At 37.3% G+C, this 15,626-nt stretch overlaps 1 protein-coding gene across 8 annotated transcripts in view; it reads left to right on the top strand.

Moving 5' to 3' along the window:
- Positions 1-15,626, top strand: part of gpatch8 (G patch domain containing 8) — a 197,656-nt gene that overhangs the window by 86,898 nt on the left and 95,132 nt on the right. For 5 of the 8 annotated variants that reach the window (XM_072561770.1, XM_072561773.1, XM_072561771.1 and 2 more), the window contains one exon: positions 9,883-9,950. In XM_072561770.1, coding sequence (XP_072417871.1) covers positions 9,883-9,950 — 68 coding nt within the window. Of the gene's footprint in view, positions 1-6,500; positions 6,546-9,882; positions 9,951-15,626 lie in introns of all 8 variants that reach the window. The other 3 variants (XM_072561775.1, XM_072561776.1, XM_072561777.1) reach the window with 1 other exon arrangement.

Below are 15,626 nucleotides of genomic sequence, written 5' to 3' on the forward strand. Positions count from 1 at the left end.
TGCAATTGCATAAACTAGAGGCTATATATATTTAGACAGGATTCGTTTTATGTAGGTAAAAGGAGTTTGAACATTGCATCGGTTTCCATGGACAACAAAGAGCATCGTAGGTCTGTTAATTTCTGTATTCCTTTGGCAATACCCCAATTGTTCAGAATCAATCTGCCTTGTTTAAGATCTAAGATTGATATTGGTGGCCCAACCAATCTCTTGTCAAGTCCATGTGTTGTGTTCTCATCCTGATGAATGCAAGATGAAAAACTTCAACGTTTTGTCTTCTTTTGTCAGTATTTACATTCTGAACCACCAAGAAATTTACCAAATATTACCAGTTACACATTTCTTTTCTCTTTGATCAAAATAATATCAAAGGTTATTGATTACTTTGTACGTTTCTAATCAATTGGCAATGTGCAAAATTAAAAGTGTTGGAGATTGAAGTTATAGTTTGCCAGACAAAAGCAAAGATTATCCTGTTATCGCTAAAGGCTTTTAATAGTAAGCACTCCACGTCAACTTCAAAATGTACAAAGCTTTTTTTTTGATTAGATTAGATTAGGTTACTTACAGTGTGGAAACAGGCCCTTCGGCCCAACAAGTCCACACCGCCCCGCCGAAGCGCAACCCATCCATACCCTTACATCTACCCCTTACCTACACTACGGGCAATTTAGGATGGCCAGTTCACCTGACCTGCACATCTTTGGTGCTGTGGGAGGAAACCGGAGCACCCGGAGGAAACCCACGCAGACACGGGGAGAATGTGCAAACTCCACACAGTCAGTCGCCTGAGGCGGGAATTGATCCCGGATCTCTGGCACTGTGAGGCAGCAGTGCTAACCACTGTGCCACCGTGATCTTGTGTTTGCATACTATCATCCTTAATCCACAACTGTAGCTAGTGGAGGGAGGTTTTGCAACTTGCTGTAAAGAGAAATATATCTTATTAGGTAGCATCTCCATATACTCAGGTTTTATTTTATGCTAGATTTTCCACATTAAACATTTATAGACAGAACTATGCATTTTGTAGTTAACTTATTTGTGTGTGGATAAAGGTGTTTTGCCATGTACTTAATGAAAAAAGTCTCTAAATGTACATTCCTGAGGAAAAATTTGTTTTTAAACTTTTTGAGCTGTAGTTAATTGCTTAATTTGAAAAAGATGTCAGAAAAGCGACAATTTAAAGGTTTGTTTGGAAGTACAATTAAATAATCAACTTATTTTCTATAACTTATAAACAATTATTACCATGGCACATTTTGAGTCATGAGAGATGAAATTCATTATTTTTAAATTCCTTTATGGGCTATAAACTCTGAGGGTGAAGACAAGGAAGGAAGACTTGAAGCATGTTTTAAATTCTTTGCTGAACTTTACCTTTTCCTCAGCTTTAGGAACCATGTGTTAAAAAGTGGTTCTCGATTTCTCGTTGGTGGGACAAGTAATAAAATTTCAGAAATCAGTAATACTTCCTGGCATTTTTAACAATTTCTTCGGTATTAGATACCATCAGAATATTCGATCAACTATGCTTTTAAAATAATTTCCTGAGAAAAAGGCATGGCTTAATTCAATGCGTAGTAAGTTGTGTCAGTAAAAGAAAACTAACCTCTATGCCATATATTCTACAATTGAAAGCTTGTTTTGTAATCAAAGCATCTGATATTTTGAGGCTAAAACCACCTTTTCCACTTGACAAAGAAGTGTTTTACTTGCATATAGTTCTCTTTAGAGTCATAGTGACACAGCATGGAGATAGACCCTTCAGTTTAACTCGTCCATGCCAGCCAGATATCCTAAATAAACCTCGTCCCATTTGCTAGCATTTGGCCCATGTACCTTTAAACCCTTCCTATTCATATTCCCATCCAAATGTCTTTTAAACTTTGTAATTGTACCAGCCCCTACCACTACTTCTATCAGCTTATTTCATGAACACACCATTCTTTCTTTGAAAAAGTTGCCCTTTTAGGTCCCTTTTATATCTTTGCCCTCTCACCTTAAACCTATGGCGCCCAGTTTTGGATACCCTCCAATTCCCGCCCCCCAACCTGGGGAAAAGGCCTTGCGTTTTGACCATATACATGCCCCTCGTAATTTAATAAACCTTTATCAGGTCACCCCTCAGCCTCCGACACTCCAGGGAAAATAGCTCTAGTCTATTTAGCCTCTACCAATAGCTCAAATTCTCCAACCCTGGTAATATCCTTGTAAATCTTTTCTGAATCCTTTCAAGTTTCACAACATCCTTCTGGGAGGCCAGAATTGCATACAGTATTCCAAAAGTGTCCTAACCAATGTCTTCTATAGCCACAACATGACCTCCCAACTCCTATACTCAATGCACTGACCAATAAAGGCAAGCATACAAATCTTCACTTATCCTATCTATCTGTAGTCTTTGGCATTCAAAATGTTCAATGAGAATATTAATTTTTAACTACTTGAACCTTATTGCACAAGTTTTTGGATCTTGTTTTGTAATACCAGGAAGCTATGATTTTTATTTCAGTTGTAAAACTGTATATTTCACAAACTGTGATTGTCACATGTCTGAAATGAAAGTTAGCTATAAATGTTTCGACATTACCACTGAGCATGCCAACCTTCTTAAAGGGGCTTCTCTGAAGAAGTCCACAACAACAACTAATCAAACTAAACAACAAATCAACTAACCATTCCTGATGAAGGGCTTTTGCCCGAAACGTCGATTTTTCTGTTCCTCAGACGCTGCCTGACCTGCCGTGCTTTTCCAGCACCACTCTAATCTAGACAACAACTAATCAGAGCCCACAGCCATGGCAAGGATATCACTATTTATGTCTGCCACTCGCATCCTTGAAGAATTTTTCAACCTTTTGGTTGAAACTAGCAACCATGAATTCTATAATGGCCCTACCTCTTCCCATAGCCTTTGTGTCTGTTCCCTTGACATTTGTGCAACTTGTGTGAATTTAGTCCCCTCATCATGCTGTTCAAAAGTGCTATTAATAGGGCTTGAGACTTTAGGGTGAATTTGTTGTCATTTTCTCTAATTAAAAAAAGGCATCTTGCATGAAATGACAGCCTCCATCAACTTACTTTTGTTTTAGACGTTCAATTCCAAACTGAGTTTTTGGACAATGTCCAACCATTTTGCCTATTCAGTCTAAAAGAGCAATTGTGCAAACTTATTTTTAATGTACAGTTTTGCACTTGCTAAGGGCAATAATAACATGTCAGTTTAAATGTACATAATACGTTGATTGGTGTTCAAAAATAACAAGCGTAGTATTGCCTTCATTATGTTTCTTAAAGTCAGGAGTACAATTAATATTTTTTAACTATTTGTTGAACTCTTGATGCTTCATAGTTGTACGTCAGGCACTGAAATCCACATTGGTGTAACAGTTGTCACCTAATTTTTTCCAATTCATGTCCTATGTTTGCTTTGTTTGGTTTATCAGAAGTTTCTATTTGTTCTGTTTCGCTGTCCATACATCATGCATGTGCAGCACTGAATAGCAAAAAGCCAAAGTGAATGAATATCTTCCTGTATTGACTTTTACCCGCACACACTCCCAGCACCAAAATATTAAAATGGCTGAACATCAGGAAAATAAATACAGCAGTGTTAAGTAATTTTCCACATTTCTCTCTTGCTTGTACACACTCCCTTGGGTACACACTGATTAAGAATTAACGCTTTTCATTAATATCTGGTTGTATAGTTCATAGAAATAGTTATCTCTTGCCCTTGGTCTGAATGCATCTTGCATTTTACTCTACATAAAATGCATGTATCTATTATTAAATGGGTTTCTGTCCATAACTTTGCATCTCGTGCATTGTTTTCCAAAGCTCTTTAGATACGTTGATGCAAAATGATAATTCAAAATATAGACAGTAATCCAATTACTGATGCTTCAGAAGGGAGGATTGTAATCTACAAGCATTATTGCATCTTAAGTTTTCCTACACCAAGCCATTACCTGAGATTTTGTAGATTTCATGGTGAGATCCTAGCCCATTTTAAGATTGCAGTTTCATTTTGACCACTAGAGAATATTCTGTTTCGCAGTTTAACCGTGGTGATTTAATAAGACATCAGCACTGAGTTTGTTGGTAGTGGGAATGGCAAAGTGTGCCTTTGTTCTTAAAGATCTTTTTTGTTGCCTTTAAGCTTAAAAAATCTTTGCCTTGCAAATTATTGGAAGCGTAAGGTCAAAGGGACCTCCGGTCAACAATGACACAATGTAACTCCTCAACCAATACAATTTAAGAATTGAAAGTTGGAATGACAGAAGGAAAGGAGTGAATTTGTGTCAAATTCTTTACAAAAAGAAAAATATGCAGTACAAAAAGAAAATTGAACTGAGAGAGAAAATTGCAGGAAAAAATGAAGAAAAAATGCTATGTTTTACAAGCCTAGGGACAATGTGCATCCTGTGAGAATAAGGCTGCACAGTTTTAGTTGTTCCCTTGCCAGACCTGGGACATTGAGTTACATTTTAGGATCTCTCTTAATTATTAAAAAGGCCCTAAATTATCCAGCAATTTATGACGATTTGTAAGCCACTGAGTATCTCCTTCTCAAACGTATTGTCTGTATGTATAGTAATTAAGGTGTGCACTTTAACCTTGTTGTTAGTTTCTCAGAAGATTTAGGGCAAATGTGCATCATCATACTTAACTATAAGTACGATAATGAAATCCATAAGTAAGATGTAACTTGGTAGTTGTTTCCTGACCACTTTATCCATTGATCCAAATTGTTTAAAGGTTGATACTATATTTAACCCCAAGGTGATGTGCCATGAAGAAGGCTGCCTACTTTCTTCATTTTAATATAATCCTCCCCTGTTTGGTACCGGCCAATCTGCTGTTGAAGCTCTCGTTAAGCTTTCCTTATTTTACAGCGTTCCAATGTACTTGCAGCCAGCCTTTCATCTTACACCCATTACAAACTTAAAATCTGCCTGTCTTTATATCTCTGAAATCCAGTTCATTCATCAATCTTCTGCCTGCCACCCCACATCACAAACCTCAATTGTAAAATTCTCATCTTCGCTATCAATTTTCTCCTGCCCAACTCCCATTACCTCCCTCCTTTAACCTTCACCACTGAGCAATTAAAATTGGGGGTGCACAGCTTTTGGTACTCATTCCTTAGCTCCAGAATTTCACCCCCAAATGTGTTTATTGCTCTTTCCTTTCCTTCCCCTACTGATGTAATTAACCTGTTCAGAGATGTTATTACACATCTCTAGAGTTGGTGGGACTTCCCTTTCTTTTAAGAAGGTTCCTTAAAGTTTTTTTCTTTGAACAAACGTTTGGTCTAACACGTCCCTATGTGACTTAATATTTTGTATGATATTGTTCCTCTCAAATACCTTGGAATGTTTAACAATGTTAAATAGTTACTTTAAATGTTATGTTCAATATATAGTGTATATTTTGCATGAAAGTCAACCCATGATTATTGGCCTAAAAAAGATGTAATTTTTCAAAGATTGCATGTTATAGTCACCCCTTGCTTTTCAGGGATCATAGCACAAAAATTTCAGACCAAAGGGTATACTAGTTTGGAAGAGATAACACATTGTTTCAGATACTCTGGCTACAGTTGAATAAAAGTGAGAGTAATCAACTGAAAATTTTCATTGTGGATAAAGATAGAAAAAAGTAAATCCTAAAAGTTACCAAAGTATAATTATAGTTATTGGTTAACAGCTGAGATTATGAATGAGTTATTTTATAAAATGGAGGAAATATTGTTTGAAACTGCATGCTGCCATGAGTAGAAGTTGGACTCTGTGTCACTCAACTGTAACCAAGGAAAGATATTTCATAAAACACAGTAGAAGTGCAATTACAGGTTAGATTACTTTTGAAGCAGTATATGATTAAAAGTATGGAACTGAGAATCCGCTCTGAAAAGTTTATTTAACAAACTTTAGTTACTTTTTTAATGGTTTGGAATCATTTTGTGCAAATCATTGGTCAAGCAGACTTTTCCAATTCATGGTTACAGGATAATATCAAAAATAACCATAATTTTCTTTTAAATGAGAGCAATGTTTGTTTTCAAAGTTGAAGGCTACAACACTAACATCTGATCCAGAGTTATCTGGTTCTGAAGTTCGAGTGCAGTATTGCACTTTGGCCACAAATACATTATTTTTATATCTTATCAAATTATCAATTTGATGATCAATTATGTGCTCTGCTTGGATTTATACAATTCACAGGTTCTATGAAATATATTACACCTTGAATCCTTCAAATAGCAAAAATGGAGTGAACGTGTACTTAAAAACGGAAGCTGAAAATCTGTATTACCTCCCTATATACTGCCAAAAAGGGAAATGGAATTATGGGGCAGGAAAACAGTGATAGGATTGGGTCATGGACTGTATGCCAAGCTGAAGCTGTTCCTGTCTTCACTAATAATTTTTACTGTCCTCTTTTTGTTTCTTCACTATTCCCACCTAACAAATGGTATTTCTATTTTACAGCATTTTGATCACGGAGATATTGTGGTGATGGTAAACTTAGCCGTGGTAATTTTTATTTTTCAGACTGAATTACTATCCCTCTTTGTCATCAGTGCACCAAAATGAAAGGCTTCTTTTCCTTCTCTGTTTAGCATTCATTCTGCTGCTTGATATTCATTACCTTTTTTTCTTAGTAAAATTATTTAAAATGCATCTGTCTTCAGTGTTAATTGTTGTCCATTAGGGAATAAATGCTGAGAAGAGACTGTTGTTTTGTGTTCCTTAATAATTCTAATCCAATCAGTATCAATTTGTATTGTCCAAGAGTTGATTTTACCCATTTACTGGGTACTTACACTTGCTAATGCAAATAACAATATAAATACAAAACTTTTCACCCGTGCTACAAATAATTGTTTGAGAAATATTATTTTAATCTATACATCCATTTAGTCTGAATCCCTTCACAATGCACCAAATACATAATGCAATTTCCCTTCTGCATCTGCACACAGTGTGCAATATGTTATTTTGGTGAATTGGCTTGCACCTAAATATGTAAGGCTGATTAAATTGTGCTTAACAATTGTTTGAAATGCCCTGCAAACCAAATTATATCAGTTTGCTGTTTAGAAACCATCTTGTATTTTTCTCAAGTTGTTGAGCATCTAAGGTAAGTAGTTTGTTGTGTCGCTGCTCAGCAAACAGCTGCTGATTGTGTACTTCTGACTTAGATATGTGGTAGTAAAGTGCTAGGCTGTCCCATTTGCTTTGTTTGGCTGGTTGAGTGGATTAAAGATTTGTATGACTCTTAAACATAGTTTGATTAGTATTGTTGAAAGTTTACTTTTCTTTGCAAGAAGGTCTTTTCACAGCTTAGACTCCTTAGTGTGACCTAAAATTGGCAAGTATTTCAGTAGTGACAGGAACATTATCATTACTTTTTTGATAAATTAATTATATTCAATCTGAAATTTGATAACTGCTACATTCTCAATTGCTGGAATAACACTTGGGCATGTTTGGCCTTGAAAGTCTGCCTCATTACATATTACTATATCCAAAATAGCCTAATCTCTGGTTGGTTGGAGAGATTCCCTGCAGTGTGGAAGTGGGCCCTTTGGTCTGGCAGGTCCACGCCAATCTTCCAGAGAGTGACCCGCCCAGACCCATTCCCCTACCCTGTATTTACCCCTGACTAATGCACCTATCACTGTGGGCGGTTTGGCATGACCGGTTGACCTTACCTGCACGTCTTTGGACTGTGGGAGGAAACCCCATGAGGAGATCCGCGTGGATGCGGGGTGGGGGGGTCAGGCCTGGGTTGGTGCTGTGGGGCAGCAGTGCTAGCCACTGAGCCAGCGTGCTGCCCAAATTGTTCTAGGAAACTGAACACATTCTGTGAACTCTTTCTTGTAGTTATTTCTACCAACTTGACATCCCCAAACTACAGGAATTTGATAAATGTATTGCCTGTTGACTGGGAGCCAGTAGCTCTACCTCTGCCCTAGTTGAATTATTGGCATCATTATATCAACATTTTATAACAGTCCAGGATTTCCACAATGGTGTCATAAGTCATGGTCACAGTGGGTAACCTGGTGTTGTGTGATTTTAAACATTTCCCATCGCACTCCAATACCAGCATCTTCACATCAGCCTTTATCTTGAGTTACTTGCCTCGTAAGGCACCTGGAACTTAAACACACCCAGGTACAAGAGAATGCGTAGGAGTCATGGCTGCTGTCCTCTCGGAAGTTGTAATGGTGATCATCGATCATCTGAATATTAATCCAAAAAAACCCTTCCTGTTAATGAATTCTGTAATGATGTGACATGACCCCCTTAGTGCTGCCACATACATCCTGCACCAGTGTGCCTTCTAACGTTTTTTTAATCTTCTGTGCTGATCTCTGAGGTTCTGGAACCAGAAGTCAATGGTGTAATCCACATTAGCACATCAGCTCGCTGTGCAGAGAACACAGTGGCTACGCATTAGATGGGTAAATCTAATGGGGTAAATGTCGAGTAATATGGCAGGGGAATGGGTATGGGTGGGTTGCTCTTTGGAGGGTTGTTGTGGACTTGTTGGGCTGAAGGGCCTGTTTCCATACTGTAGGGATTCTAATTCTAATGCAGAGAGAAGTATGTGTTCAGTATTTTCCAAACTCAACTTCTCAAATGTGTATAAAGTGCAGCCTCTGGTGGTGGGAATGGTAGTAGCTAACCACAAATGTCAGCGTAGATGTTTTGAATCAACCTGTTCACACAAGTTATCACACTACTCAGCAGTTTGGACATGAACCATGGCATTCTGCCTCAGAGTTAGGGACCTTATCACTATCACATAGGTCCCCTAGGATTTCTGTATGTGCTATATAATGTACATACTGTACAGGTTTGGATTAAAGTGTATTTTTGAACTAATTAACCTAGTAAAATATGAGTGTATTTACTTTTAAATGATAGGCAGACAAAATTCTGCTTCATTTCCCAAACTCCTTAAGAAAATTAGGACTTTAAATATGGTTTGCTAAATGTCAGGCAAAAAGACTGTCAACTATATTGAATCCAACTTCGAAGATCCACATCAACAAAATTTGAATTTAATCCCTGTGCAGTCTCATGAAAAGAGCAAAACTGGAATCATTCACTGCTCAAAAAATTATTTTGTTAATACATTTATCTTTGTGGGCTAGCAATCTTATCCATGTGAACTTAAAATTATACTGAATTTCTGTTAAGTTAGCACCTATCTTGGTGATTCAACCCTACCACATCCACCAAAACAGATCTGTTGTAAATTAACAGATATTTCAGCTTCTCCAGGTTGTATCAAATCTTTGCAAGAATACAGCTTATGTTTGCAGATCTTGCTGCTTCCCATCTTCCTTTTCTCCTCTCCTCTACTGACCCCTCAAAAGCAGTGCACACTTAAAAATAATATCAACTAGGGATGTGTTTTGCTGCTTCGAGAAAAGATAAACATAAATTCTTGGCTGAAACATCAACTAATTCTACATTTAAAAAAAAAATACAGATGTTTTCCCTTGTTCTTGTTTAACAAGTTAAATCAGGCTGTACCATTTCTACATTTATGAAATATTAACCATCTGATGCATTTGCAACCTCTGTTTTTAGCATAGCACATCATGACATGATAAAGTAGATTCTTCTCCGCAGACATTATACCTGCACATTGTCTAATCTTTGCTAACATTAGGAAGTACTTGCAATGAGTGCTGATTAAACTCTAAGCTGTGAGAATGGCTTCTGTTTGGTTCACTGTAGTGTCTGGCCTTTGCACCTCAAGGCAAGATCTTTACCCACCAGACTCTCTGAACAAGTACTTATATTTAAATGCCACTGTAATTGCTGCAATTGTCTTGTTTTCCTATTTTAGGGAGGACCGATCCCATTCCTATTATTGTCAAGTATGATGTCATGGGCATGGGCCGTATGGAAATGGAGGTAAGATTGTAAAACTTGAAATAATAGCAAACAATGGCTGTTCAACCATTTTAATCCTGTAATGTGTGTTGATATAACTGTCAGAATTCCCATTTTAGTATTTGTATGGAACATATAAACACTTAAATAACATTAGAAACAGGAGTAGGTTATTCAGTTCCTGAAGTCTTCATTAAAAATTGTCTGTCATTATATCAAACAAAGCAATAAATGCTGGAATCTCCACCTCTGCAAGGAACAGACAAGTTAAAATTCAAGTAGAGGTTTTCTGTCAGAACCCTCCTAAAGAAAGGTTCACATGTGAAATATTGGCATCTGTTTTCTTTCTGCAAATGTACAATGACCTGTTAAATGTTTTTATATCCTTTCCAAAATTTTCCTTTTTTTTTGAAAGAACATCTTGATATGAACTTAAGGTCATTAAAGTTTAATTAAATTTATAGCTGCCTTTATTAAATTTTGGCACCTTGAGGCAATGGAAATTAATGCTCAAAAGGATTTAAATGGACAGGAAGAGTGCTTAAAGTGAAGGAAATGATAAACAAGTATTTTAAAATGTGGTTAGGAAATTCCTTGCCACCTGTCGTCTAGACTCTGCAACTGCGGGGAAAGCTAATGTTGAAGGAAACTTGAAATTTGACAAAAGATTTGACTTTTGTACATTATTATCTAGTTTCAAGAATTTTGATTCACGTTTCAAAGTTAGTATTGTCTATTTGCTAATGCCAGTTATTAATCGTTATTGAAAGAGAGTGACTGACATCATCATAAAATCACAATGGCTTGATACTGGCTGAGGCATTCTCTCTGCATACTACCCATTAAGATGCAAGTTTAAAAATCTGAACTCTGAAACTAGGTCAGTAAACTGAGGTCAAAAGGTAGTTGAGGCAAAATTCAGTCTAATTTTAGAGTTGCATTCTCACGGGTAAGAAACAGGTTTTAACCCTGTTATTTGTGTCATGGCTAGTTTTGAAAACAATTAGATTTCAATCATAATAAATTACAATTGACTGATGGTAACTGTTCATTTCTGAAAAATTTATAATCCCAGTCTAAAATATTTAGTCATAGTAATAGGATATTTGGAAGCCTTTCTGCACGTAACGTTGATGTTTTAATTTAAAGAATCAATGAGTAATTTTGTAAGCACTAGTAATTTTGTCTTGATATCTAAAATCTAGATCTTATGAATTAATAATTTCCATTCAGAAATATGAGATGGTTTGTGTTTTACATAAGAACAAGGAGCAGGCGTAGGCCATATCGAGCCTGATCTGCCATTTAACAAGATCATGGCTGATCTTTTCGTGGCCTCAGCTCTACTTATCCGCCTTCTCACCATACGCTTAATTGCTTGACTGTTCAAAACATTGTCTATCTTAGCTTTAAAAACATTTACTGAGGGAGTCTTATCTACTTCACTGGGCAGGAAATTCCATAGAATCACAATCCTCTGGGTGAAGAAGCTCCTTTTCATTTCTGTCCAAAATCTGCTTCCCCTGATTTTGAGTCTGTGCCCTCTTGGCCTAGTTTCACCCGCCAATGGAAACATCATCTCTACTTGTATCTTATTTATTCCCTTAATAATTTTATATGTTTCTGCAAGATCCCCCCCCATATTCTTCTAAATTCCAGTTAATGGAATCCCAGTCTACTCCGTCTCAGCTGACCCCCTCAACTTCAGTATCGACCTAGTGAACTTCCTCTAGTGCCAGTATATCCTCTCTCAAATAAGGAGACCGAAACTGCAGACAGTACTCCAAGTGTGGCCAAAGCAGCACCCTATACAGCTGCAATATAACCTCCCTGCTTTTAAACTCAATCCCTTTAGCAAGGAAGAACAAAATTCCACTTGCCTTCTTAATTACCTGTTGTATTACAGACCAACCTTCTCTGATTCTCGCATAAGGACACCTAGGTCCCTCTGCACAGCAGCATGCTGCAATTTTTTGCCATTCAAGTAATAGTGCTTTTTACTGTTATTCCTGCTAAAATGGATGACTTCACATTTATTGACATTGTACTCCATCGGCCAGACTTTTTCCCATTCACTTAAAACAGTTTAGGTCCCTTTGCAACTTGCACAGTCCTCTACGCACTTTGCTCTACCACCCATCTTAGTGTCATCCACAAACTTTGACGTGCAATGCAAATTGTGAATAATTGCAGTCCCAATACTGATCTCTGAGGCGCCCTACCAGTCACTGCAAGCCAGAAAAGCACTCATTTATCTGGTTGCTTCCTGTTAGTTAACTAATCCTCTATCTATGCTAATATATTGCCCGTAACACCTTGCATTTTACCTTATGTAGCAGCCTTTCGTGTGGCACCTTGTCGAATGCCTTTTGGAAATCTAGATATACCACATCTACTGGGTCTCCATTGTCCACCGTGCTCATAATGTCTTCTTAGAATTCCAGTAGGTTAGTTAAGCATGATCTGCCCTTCATGAACCACTGCTCCTGCTGCCCAGCTAGACAACTTCTGTCCCGATGCCTTGCTATTTCTTCCTTGACAATAAATTCAAGCATTTTCCCCACTATAAAAGTCTGACTGGTCTATAATTCCCTATCTTTTGTCTGCCTCTTTTTTTAAAAAAAGTGACGTCACATTTGCTTTTTACAATCTGCTGGAACTGCTCCAGAGTCCAGTGAATTTTGAAAAATTACCACAAGTGCATTTGACATTTCTCCTGCCAACTCTTTAAGTACCCTGGGATGCATTCCATCAGGACCAGGATAGTACTTCCCTACCCTTAGCACCATTAGTTTGTGCAACACTACCTCATGTGTGATAATGATTGTTTCTGGGTCCTCACCTACCTTCGTCTCTATGTCAATTGCTGGCATGTTATTTGTCTCTTCCACTGTGAAGACCAACACAAAATACTTCTTAACTGCTTCAGCCAGTTCCACATATTCCATTACTAAATCCCCCTTCTAATCCTCTAAAGGACCAATGTTTACTTTAGCAAGTCTTGAGAAGATTTTTTTAGATTAGGTTAGATTAGATTGCTTACAGTGTGGAAACAGGCCCTTTGGCCCAACAAGTCCACACCGCCCCGCCGAAGCGCAACCCACCCATACCCCTACATCTACCCCTTACCTAATACTATGGGCAATTTAGCATGGCCAATTCACCTGACCTGCACGTCTTTGGACTGTGGGAGGAAACCGGAGCACCCGGAGGAAACCCACGCAGACACGGGGAGAACGTGCAAACTCCACACAGTCGGTCGCCTGAGGCGGGAATTGAACCCGGGTCTCAGGCGCTGTGAGGCAGCAGTGCTAACCACTGTGCCACCGTGCCATGCCGCCCAATTTGTAGCTCAGATTGAGGTTCTGGATGGAAGTTTGCTTGCTGAGTAAAATAAAAATGTTTAGCCACTCTTTTTCGTTTTATATTTTTATAAAAACCTTTGTTATCTTTCTTTATATTCTGAACTAGTTTATTCTCATAATCTAGCATACTTTTATTTATAACACTTTTTATGGTTTTCTGTTGAATTTTAAAACTTTCCCAATCTTCCAGTTTCCCGCTATCTTAGCCACTTTACCAGCTCTCTCTTTCAATTTGATAGCCTCCCTTATTTCCGTAGACACCCAGGGAAGATTACCCCTTTTCCTACATTCTGCCCATTTCACTGGTATATACTTTTGCTGAGCACTGTTTGTCAACTGTCCCACCATAAAATCTTTGCTTCCAGTCTACTTTAGCTAACTCTTCCCTCATCCTATTGTAGTTTTCTTTGTTTAAGCTCAGGACCCTGGTATTGGATTTTATGTTTGTACTTTCCATCTGTATTCTAAATTCAACCATATTACACATTTATTATTTAAATAAATGGTTGAAAAGACCTATAGTTTATCAAGAGCATAGGAGACATTTATGTAGAATAACACACCCTCTTAGCCAATATTAAATTGACTGCTGCAGCTGCTGATACTGATTAATTTTGACAACCTATCAGTTAGAATTTTAATAATGACTCAGTAGTGTGCAACTCCATCTAGTGGTATGACTGCAAACCATCACAGCCCAACAAGTAAAGGTAAACCAGAGACTTGACTTCATTAAAGTCTGATAAGCGAATCCTTCTCGTTGCAGACCAAAAGTCAGCTGTGGCTAGATTTAAATACTAAACTTGTCAAGTGATGACAAAAAGATACCCTGTAAAATTAATTTTTATTAGGAAGTGAAAATATTTTTTTCAGTTTTTAAAATTTAGTCATTGGATGTGGCATCACTGGTGAGGACAAGCTTTGTTGCCCAATCCCTAATTGCCCAGAAGGCAGTTAAGATTGAACCACATTGCTGTGGGTCTGGAGTCAAACATGGACCAGACCAGGTAAGGAAAGTAGTTTCCTTCTCTGAAGGACATCAGTCAACCACATCTTTTTTTTTTGACGATTGGCAGTGCTTTCATAGTCATCATTAGAATCTTAATTCCAGATGTTTATTGAATTCAGATTGCATTATGTGCCAAGGTGGGATTAAACCGAGGTGCCAGACATTACCTAGGTTTCTGGATTAATAGTCTAGCAACAATACTATTAGGTACCAATTACCGTATAAATTATGCACAGTGAAAGCATAGGTACTTTTCCTGAATTGACATTATTCTTTTACACTGGCTATTTAATTAATCAGTTATGGAAATTAAGATGTCTTGTAAAATTGATTTTAGATTTCTATGTGGTCTTATTTTATCTAACACGATGCACGTAGTGGATGATAAATACTGATAGCATCATAAAAATTTAAGGTGTATTTTTTAAAAGAATATTAATTTAAGAAAAGGAAGAAAAGTTAGTCACCGTGTTTCTGTTCTGCAAAACACAATGCCAAGTTCCTTCTGCCTTGAAACCATCTCTTTTCCCTGTATTTCAGAATGCATTTTAAAACTCCCATATTTCAGTTTTGCTTTTAATCTGCATCCTGCCCATAATTTTTGCCATTCTCTTTTAGGTTTCCTTCCTCTGTGATGCCTGTTGTATCTGCCTTGTAAAGCATCCTTCACAATTCTCTTTGAAATGTGAATTGCATTCTCATGCTGTCTTCACCTGTACTATGTCAGGTATATTAAGATTCACAAGCAACTCAATACAAATTCAGCTCATAAAATCAATACTCTGAAATTATTAATTATTCAAATTTCATCCTTGTCAGTTATCTTGAACTTGTATATAGTATGAGCTATTGAAATATTTGAACACGTTCTTGACAGATTGATATGGGAAACCTTAGACAAAAATAACCTTTTCAAGATTAGGCAGTTAGTGTTGAACAAGTAAGTGATTTAAGTCAAGTTTCAGGATTGCCTATCTTCTGTGACTGTTTTTAACATCCTTGATTCTAGGCAAGATCATGAATTGAATGCTTCTGGAAGAAGCACGTAATTTCCAAAGCTGATTTTGTGTATTTCCCAATTTGTATTACACTACCATTCATCTCAGGAATGTGTAGGTAGAGGAGTATCAATACTTGCTCTCCAAATTTAGTCGTTGGCACGTCTGACAGGAAATGCATTCAGAGTGAAATAGAGATTGGTAAAGAATACAAAAGATTAGTTAGATGTTCATATACTCAATGGACTTTGAAACTACTTGGTTTGTTTCAAGCCCTAACTAAATTTACATGTGAAAATGTATCAGCCTTTTTCATGTGAAAGAA

This window comes from Chiloscyllium punctatum, chromosome 42 (genome assembly GCF_047496795.1).
Source record: "Chiloscyllium punctatum isolate Juve2018m chromosome 42, sChiPun1.3, whole genome shotgun sequence".
NCBI classification, from domain to species: domain Eukaryota; kingdom Metazoa; phylum Chordata; class Chondrichthyes; order Orectolobiformes; family Hemiscylliidae; genus Chiloscyllium; species Chiloscyllium punctatum.